Source organism: Bos indicus, chromosome 13, assembly GCF_029378745.1.
Source record: "Bos indicus isolate NIAB-ARS_2022 breed Sahiwal x Tharparkar chromosome 13, NIAB-ARS_B.indTharparkar_mat_pri_1.0, whole genome shotgun sequence".
Classification (NCBI taxonomy): Eukaryota; Metazoa; Chordata; class Mammalia; order Artiodactyla; family Bovidae; genus Bos; species Bos indicus.
Window position 1 is genome coordinate 622,926 of NC_091772.1, and position 12,772 is coordinate 635,697.

At 42.0% G+C, this 12,772-nt stretch overlaps 1 protein-coding gene across 1 annotated transcript in view; it reads right to left on the reverse strand.

The window, feature by feature from the left end:
- TMX4 (thioredoxin related transmembrane protein 4) overlaps positions 1 to 11,568 on the reverse strand; it is a 60,333-nt gene extending 48,765 nt beyond the window's left edge. Inside the window, exon 1 of the mRNA XM_019972863.2 lies at positions 11,240 to 11,568. Within this exon, the coding sequence (XP_019828422.2) occupies positions 11,240 to 11,418 (179 nt within the window). The 5' untranslated portion in view covers positions 11,419 to 11,568. The remainder of the gene's footprint in view (positions 1 to 11,239) is intronic.
- Between the last annotated feature and the right edge of the window lie 1,204 nt (positions 11,569 to 12,772).

The window sequence follows — 12,772 nt, forward strand, 5'->3', positions numbered from 1 at the left end:
GAAGTATTATATATTCCAGAAAGCAAAATATTGCTAAATCCATGAACTTAGGTGTCAGTCTAGTGTTTTTAACCATTACTGGGAAACAGAATTCAACAGCGAGCTTTTGTTCTCTATATTGGTATTCACATACAAATCACACATGTACATCTGCTACATGTAAGGTGGTTGAAGGCCCCTGAGTCTCTGACTGCATAAACTCACTGAATTTTGTATGAGATTTCATTAAGCATACTAAACATTTCAAGAGAAAGAATTAAATATATTTTCTAGAAATAAAATTTCATGAAAAATAATTTTTATTCCCCAATAATGGTCAATTTTTCTTTTGTCTTGACTTAAACTTTACCAGTGTTTCCCAGTACATTCTCATTTCTTATCCTTGTAGACATGAGATGAACCATGACTACTACTACTACTAAGTCGCTTCAGTCGTGTCCGACTCTGTGCGACCCCATAGACGGCAGCCCACCAGGCTCCCCTGTCCCTGGGATTCTCCAGGCAAGAACACTGGAGTGGGTTGCCATTTCCTTCTCCAATGCAGGCAAGTGAAAAGTGAAAGTGAAGTCGCTTAGTCGTGTCCGACCCTCAGTGACCCCGTGGACTGCAGCCTTCCATGCTCCTCCATCCATGGGATTTTCCAGGCAAGAGTACTGGAGTGGGGTGCCATTGCCTTCTCCGTGAACCATGACAGATACAGTTAATTTTCACTTTGAACTTACTTTGACCAACATACTCAGAAGAATCTGTAACACTGAAGACAACATCCATATACTAGGATCATCTTTCTATATAAAACTAAATCACAATGTCAACAAATAATGCCTTAACTATAAGTGCTATTCTTCTTTCTGGAAAATCTGGATAAACTCTTATTAGCCAAGAGTTGAAAGTATTATGCTCAATTTTCTTTCTTAGAAGACCATTTCTAAGACATGCTATCATAAAATGTAGAGAAAAAATAAAAACTGACAGCTCTGTGAAAACCATGACACCTGCTAGAGAAATTTAATAATTTCACTAGAATTAATACTCCACAAAGGCAGCAACTGGTGCCTTGCTTGTAACCTAAAACAGAGCCTGGCGCATTCCAGGTCACAACAAATATGTATTATATCAATGAACAAAGGGGAGATGATAGTGAATATCCTCGAGTACCAAGGATACCAGGAAACCACTGTTCCTTCAGTGATACACTAGATCTTGATTAAAGATTAAAATATATTATTTGTTCATTCACTGAGTCAAAAGTATTTATTGAACACCTAGAATTTGACAGTTATTATGATTTTGTAGATAAACAGGAAAAAGAAAAACTCTGTTCCTCTACTTAAAAGCTTATCGTCTACAGGAAGAATAAGAAAAAAATCAAGTACAAAAACATATAAATTAATTTATGAATTGTGAAATACGGCCACGATAGATACAAACAAAAACTGTGGAAAATTCTGAAAGAGATGGGAATACCAGACCACCTGATCTGCCTCTTGAGAAATTTGTATGCAGGTCAGAAAGCAACAGTTAGAACTGGACATGGAACAACAGACTGGTTCCAAAGAGGAAAAGGAGTACGTCAAGGCTGTATATTGTCACCTTGCTTATTTAACTTTTATGCAGAGTACATCACAAGAAACGCTGGACTGGAAGAAACACAAGCTGGAATCAAGATTGCCGGGAGAAATACCAATAACCTCAGATATGCAGATGACACCACCCTTACGGCAGAAAGTGAAGAGGAACTCAAAAGCCTCTTGATGACGGTGAAAGTGGAGAGTGAAAGAGTTGGCTTAAAACTCAACATTCAGAAAACAAAGATCATGGCATCCGGTCCCATCACTTCATGGGAAATAAATGGGGAAAGAGTGGAAACAGTGTCAGACTTTATTTTTCTGGGCTCCAAAATCACTGCAGATGGTGACTGCAGCCATGAAATTAAAAGACGCTTACTCCTTGGAAGGAAAGTTATGACCAACCTAGATAGCATATTCAAAAGCAGAGACATTACTTTGCCAACAAAGGTTCGTCTAGTCAAGGCTATGGTTTTTCCTGTGGTCATGTATGGATGTGAGAGTTGTACTGTGAAGAAAGCTGAGTGCCGAAGAACTGATGCTTTTGAACCGTGGTGTTGGAGAAGACTCTTGAGAGTCCCTTGGACTGCAAGGAGATCCAACCAGTCCATTCTAAAAGAGATCAGCCCTGGGATTTCTTTGGAAGGAATGATGCTAAAGCTGAAACTCCAGTACTTTGGCCACCTCATGCGAAGAGCTGACTCATTGGAAAAGACTCTGATGCTGGGAGGGATTGGGGGCAAGAGGAGAAGGGGACAACAGAGGATGAGATGGCTGGATGGCATCACTGACTCAATGGACATGAGTCTGAGTGAACTCCGGGAGTTGGTGATGGACAGGGAGGCCTGGCGTGCTGCAATTCATGGGGTCGCAAAGAGTCGGACACGACTGAGCGACCAATCTGATCTGATCTGAGATACAAAAAAGGCACAGTGAGAAAGAAGTTTCCTATTGGTTGGGGTACAGGGAAGGCAGGCACCTGTCTGAATGGTGAGGTGTCAGAAATGAGCTCAAAGCAATGCTCTTCATTTGCAGAATTTAGAGAGATGGTAAATCCATAGGTGGGCCTCTGAATCCTTTAGGGAAAAGGCTTCCCCTTACATGGATCAGGTACTGAGAGCCTAAGCACAAGTCAGCCAGGCTCTGTGCCTTCCTCCAGGTTTCCCCATGGCATAGCTACTCTCCTCAGCTTGTACTGGGGACTGTAAACCTCAGGCGAGCGTTCTAGTCCTAGCCATACCCACCACTTATCAAAGATACGGCTTACAGCTTTAACCTTCCCAGTTTTAACTCCTCGGTTAATGAGAATGAGAATGATACTGCACCAGATTGCTGTAATGCTCAAATTCTGAGATAGGGCATTCAGAACATGTGATGTGAGCAATGTAACTGTTTAATGTGATTGAAATGACAATGATGACAATGGAGATGATGTGGAAACAATCTGAAATCAAATACTGATACTTCTATGTTAGCCTATAAGCTCCTCTTTTGCATGTTTATCCATAACAGTACCCAGGGCAGTGGTTTCTAATTAGAAGCACTTAGAAGTGTGTATAGGGGACGGACTAAAACTTTGTTGATGTCACATGACTGCTAGGATGTCATGGGATACCAGGGGTACCAAAGGTTTTGCAGTGTGTGAGCCATCCTCACATATCAAACAGCTGTGTAAGCCAAAATGTCAATAGTATCTGGTGAGAATTGCTGAGGAACACTCAACAGAAAGGAAGCACCCATTAAATATTTGCTAAACAAGTGCTTCCTATGCTACTTATCTCCTTCACACACAGTAGACTGCCAGTCTCCTGAAACTGAGAAGTGTAATTCATTCATCTTCATGTTCTCAAGTCCCTAACTTTGAATCTGACACATCACAGGCATCTAATGACTATCTTTTATACTTTCAATCAACAAATCATGACAATCAATGAAACTGCAAGAAATTATAACTATCTAACAACTATGGTTTTTCCGGTGGTCATGTATGGATGTGAGAGTTGGACTGTGAAGAAAGCCCAGTGCCAAAGAATTGATGCTTTTGAACTGTGGTGTTGGAGAAGACTCTTGAGAGTCCCTTGGACTGCAAGGAGATCCAAACAGTCCATTCTGAAGGAGACCAGCCCTGGGTGTTCTTTGGAAGGAATGATGCCAAAGCTGAAACTCCAGTACTTTGGCCACCTCATGTGAAGAGTTGACTCATTGGAAAAGACTCTGATGCTGGGAGGAGTTGGGGCAGGAGGAGAAGGATACGAAAGAAGATGAGATGGCTGGATGGCATCACTGACTCGATGGATATGAGTTTGAGTGAACTCCAGAGATGGTGATGGAAGGGAGGCCTGGCGTGCTGCGATTCATGGGGTCACAAAGAGTCAGACACGACTGAGTGACTGAACTGAACTGAATTGAACATGGGTAAGTTAAGGCAACAATGCTCTGACTAAGTATAAGAAGAATACTAGAGAAACAATGGTAAATCCAAGAGATCCTAGGGAAATAAATGAGGGTTTCCTCCATCACCAGACTCACTAATTTCCATTCTGAAACATGATCATAAGTTAATTTAACACAAAGACTCATTTCTCCTCTGGATATCCGTTTAAGTATATGGGCCAAAACTAAGCTTTATGGATGTCTATTGATGTCTTTGGGGGAAAAAGCCACCAGAAGAGTATGGAAAATTGTATTATATTGCATACTTTCAAAAAAGAACAAAAGTAGTATTCTCAAGAACTTATTTGATGGGGGCAAGCAAGTGTTTAAAATAGTAAAAGCTTCCAAGAGAACGCACTGGTCATAGCAAACACCTTCTTCCAACAACACAAGAGAAGGCTCTACACATGGACATCACCAGATGGTCAACACCGAAATCAGATTGATTATATTCTTTGCAGCCAAAGATGGAGAAGCTCTATAGAGTCAGCAAAAACAAGACCGGGAGCTGACTATAGCTCAGATCATGAACTCCTTATTGCCAAATTCAGAATTAAACTGAAGAAAATGGGGGAAACCACTAGATCATTCAAGTATGACCTAAATCAAATCCCTTATGATTATACAGTGGAAGTGAGAAATAGATTGAAAGGACTAGATCTGATTCACAGAGTGCCTGATGAACTATGGACAAAGGTTCAGGACATTTTACAGGAGACAGGGATCAAGACCATCTCCATGGAAAAGAAATGCAAAAAAGCAAATGGCTGTCTGAGGAGGCCTTACAAATAGCTGTGAAAAGAAGAGAAGTAAAAAGCAAAGGAGAAAAGGAAAGATACAACCATCTGAATGCAGAGTTCCAAAGAATAGCAAGGAGAGATAAGAAAGCCTTCCTCAGTGATCAATGCAAAGAAATAGAGGAAAACAACAGAATGGGAAAGACTAGAGACCTCCTCAAGAAAATTAGAGATACCAAGGGAACATTTCATGCAAAGATGGGCTCGATAAAGAACAGAAATGGTGAGGACCTAACAGAATCAGAAGATACTAAGAAGAGGTGCCAAGAATACACAGAAGAACTATACAAAAAAAAAAAAAAATCTTCACAACCCAGATAATCATGATGGTTGTGATCACTCACCTAGAGCCAGACATCCTTGAATGTGAGGTCAAGTGGGCCTCAGAAAGCATCACTACGAACAAAGCTAGTGAAGGTGATGGAATTCCAGTTGAGCTATTTCAAATCCTGAAAGATGATGCTGTGAAAGTGCTGCACTCAATATGCCAGCAAATTTGGAAAACTCAGCAGTGGCCACAGGACTGGAAAAGGTCAGTTTTCATTCCAATCCCGAAGAAAGGCAGTGCCAAAGAATGCTCAAACCACCGCACAATTGCACTCATCTCACCTGCTAGTAAAGTAATGCTCAAAATTCTCCAAGCCAGGCTTCAGCAATACGTGAACCATGAACTTCCAGATGTTCAAGCTGGATTTAGAAAAGGCAGAGGAACCACAGATCAAATTGCCAACATCCGCTGGATCATGGAAAAAGCAAGAGAGTTCCAGAAAAACATTTATCTCTGCTTTACTGACTACGCCAAAGCCTTTGACTGTGTGGATCACAATAAACTGTGGAAAATTCTGAAAGAGATGGGAATACCAGACCACCTGACCTGCCTTGAGAAACCTATATGCAGGTCAGGAATCAACAGTTTGAGCTGGCATGGAACAACAGACTGGTTCCAAATAGGAAAAGGAGAACGTCAAGGCTGTATATTGGCACCTTGCTTATTTAACTTATAGACAGAAATGCTGGGCTGGAAGAAGCACAAGCTGGAATCAAGATTGCCAGGAGAAATATCAATCACCTCAGATATGCAGATGACACCACCCTTATGGTGAAAAGTGAAGAGAAACTAAAAAGCCTCTTAATGAAATTGAAAGAGCAGAGTGAAAGAGTTGGCTTAAAGCTCAACATTCAGAAAACAAAGATCATGGCATCTGGTCCCATCCCTTCATGTCAAATAGATGGGGAAACAGTGGAAACAGTGTCAGACTTTATTTTTTGGGGCTCCAAAATCACTGCAGATGGTGAATGCAGCCATGAAATTAAAAGATGCTTACTCCTTGGAAGGAAAGTTATGGCCAACCTAGATAGCATATTAAAAAGCAGAGACATTACTTTGCCAACAAAGGTCCATCTAGTCAAAGCTATGGTTTTTTCAGTGGTCATGTATGGATGTGAGAGTTGGACTGTGAAGAAAGCTGAGGGCCGAAGAATTGATGCTTTTGAACTGTGGTGTTGGAGAAGACTCTTGAGAGTCCCTTGGACTGCAAGGAGATCCAACCAGTCCATCCTAAAGGAGATCAGTCCTGGGTGTTCATTGGAAGGACTGATGCTGAAGCTGAAACTCCAATACTTTGGCCACCTCATGCGAAGAGTTGACTCATTGGAAAAGACTCTGATGCTGGGAGAGATTGGGGGCAGGAGGAGAAGGGGACGACAGAAGATGAGATGGCTGGATGGCATCACTGGCTCGATGGACATGAGTTTGAGTGAACTCCGGGAGTTGGTGATGGACAGAGAGGCCTGGGGTGCTGTAATTCATGGGGTCGCAAAGAGTCAGACATGACTGAGCGACTGAACTGAACTGAACAAGGCAACTGAATGAATAATATTATGAAACAATGAGAATAGAGAAAATAAAACATCAGAAGAGCATTTAAAGATTAGATAATCTTCCCTAACCCAAGAAAGAACAAACTTTTCAAAAGAGGTTAAAAGAAAGAAACAGCAAGCCAATCATAGAAACACGGCAGAAACAGGAGTAAAATGTATAAAATAATATATGAAATTAAATACAAACAGAAAAACTGAATGTACAAAAAGTCCACAGCATTAAAGAAAATGTTAATATACTGTATTGGTGTTTTTCTTTCTGGCTTACTTTACTTTGTATAATAGGCTCTAGTCATCCACCTCATTAGAACTGATTCAAATGTATTCTTTATAATGGCTGAGTGCAGATGGTGACTGCAGCCATGAAATTAAAAGATGCTTACTCCTTGGAAGGAAAGTTATGGCCAACCTAGATAGCATATTCAAAAGCAGAGACATTACCTTGCCAACAAAGGTTCTTCTAGTCAAGGCTATGGTTTTTCCTGTGGTCATGTATGGATGTGAGAGTTGGACTGTGAAGAAGGCTGAGTGCCGAAGAACTGATGCTTTTGAACTGTGGTGTTGGAGAAGACTCTTGAGTCCCTTGGACTGCAAGGAGATCCAACCAGTCCATTCTAAAGGAGATCAGCCCTGGGATTTCTTTGGAAGGAATGATGCAAAAACTGAAACTCCAGTACTTTGGCCACCTCATGCAAAGAGTTGACTCATTGGAAAAGACTCTGATGCTGGGAGGGATTGCGGGCAGGAGGAGAAGGGGACGACAGAGGATGAGATGCCTGGATGGCATCACTGACTCGATGGACGTGAGTCTGAGTGAACTCTGGGAGTTGGTGATGGACAGGGAGGCCTGGCGTGCTGCGATTCATGGGGTCTCAAAGAGTCAGACACGACTGAGCGACTGATCTGATCTGATCTGAATACTCCATTGTGTATGTGTACCAGAGCTTTCTTATCCATTCGTCTGCTGATGGACATCTATTGCTTCCATGTCCTGGCTATTATAAACAGTGCTGCGATGAACATTGGGTCTCTTTTAATTCTGGTTTCCTCAGTGTGTATGTCCAGCAGTGGGATTGCTGGGTCGTATGGCAGTTCTATTTCCAGGTTTTTAAGGAATCTCCACACTGTTCTCCATAGTGGCTGTACTAGTTTGCATTCTCACCAACAGTGTAAGAGGGTTCTCTTTTCTCCACACCCTCTCCAGCATTTATTGCTTGTAGACTTTTGGATTGCAGCCATTCTGACTGGCGTGAAATGGTACCTCATTGTGGTTCTGATTTGTATTTCTCTGATAATGAGTGATGTTGAGCATTTTTTCATGTGTTTGTTAGCCATCTGTAACACCAATACAGTATACTAACGCGTATATATGGAATTTAGAAAGATGGTAATGATAACCCTGTATGCGAGACAGCAAAAGAGACACAGATGTATAGAACAGTGTTTTGGACTCTGTGGGAGAGGGCAAGGGTGGGATGATTTGGGAGAATGGCTTTGAAACATGTATAATATCATATGTGAAACGAATCGCCAGACCAGGTTCCATGCATGATACAGGATGCTCTGGGCTGGTGCACTGGGATGACCCAGAGGGATGGTATGGGGAGGGTGGTGGGAGGGGGGTTCAGGATGGGGAACACGTGTACACCCATGGTGGATTCATGTTGATGTATGGCAAAACCAATACAATATTGTAAAGTAAATATATATATATATATATATATATATGTATATATGTATATATATATATATGTGTGTGTGTGTGTGTGTGTATATATGTATATATATTTTGCGGAGAATTTTTCAGGTTTTAAAAAAGGTTTCAGAACAGAAATGGTAAATACAACAAATATAGTTTTAGTTGATATTTTTCTTTAACAGAGAAGTGCTTTTTTAAAAATTGAAAATTCAACTGCAAGGATACAAAAAATTGAGTGTTTGAAAGACAAAGAAAACACAACAAATTAAATTTTACAACAGGGTTTTTTTGGATCTTGGAGAAAACAGACACTGCTAAGTCCTTAAAAATAAATTATTGACACTGATCTAACCAAGAATTGTGTTATAGGAGCTTGGTACGAATTGGGACAGAAAAGAAAAAATTCCCAGAGGAGAGGTAGCATATAAACAAATGAACAAATGAAGAACTGTCATTCAAAATAATGTTAAAATTTTAATACTGGGTTGGGCCATTGTGAACAAAATTTTCGCCAACTAACATTATCAGAAAGCCTCCTAATTTTCTTCTTTAGAGATATTAAATATATCACCAGTGGATACTTAACAATCTCCATTTATTCTGACCAGTTCATCTAAACAAAGTGATAACTTATTGGATGCTTGAAAAAATTCCTAGAAATTTATAGTAGGTCTATAATAGTACTGAAGTTAAATTTTATTTTTTAAATGTTGAATTTTGTCAAAGGAGTATCACAAAGAGCCAAATTTTCTTCAGGATAAGCACACAGATTCTTGAATTTGGATATACATAATGGTTTAAATCCTCTTTCCTTTATAGCCTCACTTTGTATTGACCTATTCTGAAGTGAACTCGATGGAAAGAGAACTTCTAAAAAGATCTCAAGTGTCTATATAGCTTACAAGTGTCATCCTGAATCAGAGCCCAAACATTCTCCATGTCCAGCCCTATCTGCTGCATCTTGACCTGCATACAGATTTCTCAGGAGGCAGGTAAGGTGGTCTGGTATTCCCATCTCTTTAAGAATTTTCCAAAGTTTGTTGTAATCCATATAGTCATAGGCTTTGGCACAATCAATAAAGAAGAAGTAGATATATTTCTGGAACTCTCTTGCTTTGATGAACCAACAGATGGCAATTTGATCTCTGGTTCCTCTGTCTTTTCTAAATCCAGCTTGAACATCTGGAAGTTCACAGTTCACGTACTGTTGAAGCCTGGCTTGGAGAATTTTGAGCATTACTTTGCTAGCATGTGAGATGAGTGCAACTGTGTGGTAGTTTGAGCATTCTTTGGCATTGTCTTTCTTTGGGATTAGAATGAAAACTGACCTTTTCCAGTCCAGTGGCCACTGCTTAGTTTTCCAAGTTTGCTGGCATATTGAGTGCAGCACTTTAACAACATCATCTTTTAGGATTTGAAATAGCTCTGCTGGAATTCCATCACCTCAACAAGCTTTGTTCGTAGTGATACTTGAGACCCTCTTGACTTCGCATTGCAGGATGTCTGGTTCTAAGTGAGTGATCACACCATCGTGGTTATCTGGGCCATGAACATCTCTTTTACATAGTTCTTCTGTGTATTTTTGCCACCTCTTTTTAATATTTTCTGCTTCTGTTAAGTCCATACTGTTTCTGTCCTTTATTGTGCCCATTTGTGCCTGAAATGTTCCCTTGGTATCTCTAATTTTCTTGAAGAGATCTCTAGTCATTCCCTTCCTATTGTTTTCCTCTTTCTTTGCACTGATCACTGAGGAAGGCTTTCTTATCTCTCCTTGATATTCTTTGGAACTCTGCATTCAAAGGGGTGTATCTTTTCTTTTCTCCTTTGCCTTTCACTTCTCTTCTTTTCACAGCTATTTGTAAGGCCTCCTCAGACACCTATTTTGCATCTCTTTTTCTTGGGGATGGTCTTGATCAGTGCCTCCTGTATAATGTCACAAACCTCCATCCATAGTTCTTCAGGTGCTGTGGGCAAAAATCCCTAGAAGAACTGGAGTAGCCCTCATAGTCAACAAGAGAGTCCAAAATGCAGTACTTGGATGCAATTTCAAAAATGACAGAATGATCTCTGTTCATTTCCAAGGCAAACCATTCAATATCACAGTAACCCAAGTCTATGCCCTGACAAGTAATGCTGAAGAAGCTGAAGTTGAACAGTTCTATGACGACCTACAAGACCTTCTAGAACTAACACCCAAATAAGATGTCCTTTTCATTATAGGGGACTGGAATACAAAAGTAGGAAGTCAAGAAATACATGGAGTAACAGGCAAATTTAGCCTTGGAGTACAGAATGAAGCAGGGCAAAGTCTAACAGAGTTCTGCCAAGAAAACGCACTGGTCACAGCAAAAACCTTCTTCCAACAGCACAAGAGAAGATGCTACACATGGACATCACCAGATGGCCAATACAGAAATCAGATTGTTTATATTCTTTGCATCCAAAGATAGAGAAGCTCTATACAATCAGCAAAAACAAGACTGGGAGCTGACTGTGGCTCAGATCATGAACTCCTCATTGCCAAATTCATACTTAAATTGAAGAAAGTAGGGAAAACCACTAGACAATTCAGGTAGGACCTAAATCCAATCCCTTAGGATTTCTGTTCCCCTTCATCCCCTGGGTAAACCGCTTACCCACCCCAGCCATAAAACACTTCCTCCCAAAGCAGCGGAGAAGCCAGGCAGGGTGACGCCCTACACCCAGGGCCCTCATGGGGCAGGCCAGACACGCCTGCGCAGCTGGGAGGTTGGGCTCAGCCAGGCCAGGCAAGTCCCTGTCTGCGTGGGTCTGGGCCCAGGTCGAGACCTTGGGCAGTGCAGGCTTGGAACCGTGCGGCGGGGGCGGGCAGGCACACTCACAATTTCAGCATCCACTCGCCCTCCATCACCAGCGTCCAGTTGGAAGCTGTCATGGGCCGCACCAGGCTCCGCTCCGGCGGCAGCGCGGCCTGCTCCAGGTCGGCCTCCGCCTCCGCCACCGCCACGACCCAGGCGGCCAGGAGCGCCGCGAACAGCGGGCCACGGCGCCCGCCCGCCATACCGGGACGCAGAGCCGGGCTCTTCCCGGAGCTACGGAGAAGGGCGCGGCGGGCTCGCAGACCCGGCCTTCCCAGATGGTGCGCCGAGAGGCCCGCCCGGCCCGCAGACCTACCCGGCCCGCTGCGCCGGCGGCGGCCCGCCTCTAACAGGCCCGGGCCACCGAGGCCACGCCCCCTTCCGCCTAGTCTCGCCGTTGCCCGGGGCGTCGGTTGCCTTGGCAACGGCCGTCCTTTCTTCCGGACGGCAGTGTTGAAGATAAGCAGTGACCCAATGTTGCATAATCAGAGCCTCACTGGCTACTGCCAAGTAACGGGTTGGCGCATTTGGTTTCTTTCTCAAGAGAAAAGTGGCCAATAATTAAAATATGCATCCTCTATTCAATGATAGCAAAAATAGCAACAGTGGACTGCAAATAAACTGTTTTACTGTAATGAAAAAGAAGGGATGCGTTGGGCATCCCTTACTGAAAAGGAGAGGAAATTTAAAGTACTCTTTGCATGTGTATAACGAAGTAGCACTGCCTAATAGTAAATAATGAAACCAGACCGTGCAGTTTTAATTTTTACAAAAATGAATTTAATTTCACACAAAAAAATATTGTTTAAAGCATGGATGCTAACAGATAAAATGAATCAGTTTATAGGAATAGTGCCAGTTGCAATAAAATGGACCTCGAGCTCCTCTTGGCTACACATTTGTCAGATCCAAAATGAGAGTAACCTTAAATTATTTGCAAATCTCTTTCCAGATACCCGTTTGATGCATCTGTACCTTGAGATTACCACACCCAAGAATGTATGACAATTACCATTAGAGGCCAGGTGTGCTTTTACAAAGTGTGGTTTAAAAGAATTTATTACATATGTAAAGCATAGTGTGGTCCACTTATCATGAAAAACAGTCATTTCTGTCCTGGGCTTAAAGACAACTATACAACTAAGAGTATTGCAAGGAACATGAGATCAGTATCCAATCTGTACTTACAGGTGAGAAAGAGAAAGGTGAATTTTGCCGGCAGAGACAATCATACCTTAGCTGACATAACAACAACAGCTGAGTTGTTCTCAGTTGTGTCTGACTCTTTGCAACCCAGTGGACTGCAGCACGCCAGGCTTCCTGTCCATCACCAATTCCTGAAGCTTGCTCAAACTCATGTCCATCGAGTCAGTGATGCCATCCAACCATCTCATTCCCTGTCATCCCCTTCTCCTGCCTTCAATCTTTCCCAGCATCAGAATCTTTTCCAATGAGTGAATTCTTCACATTAGGTGGCCAAAGTACTGGAGCTTCAGCTTCAGCATTAGTCCTTCCAATGAATATTCAGGACTGATATCCTTTAGGATGGACTGGTTT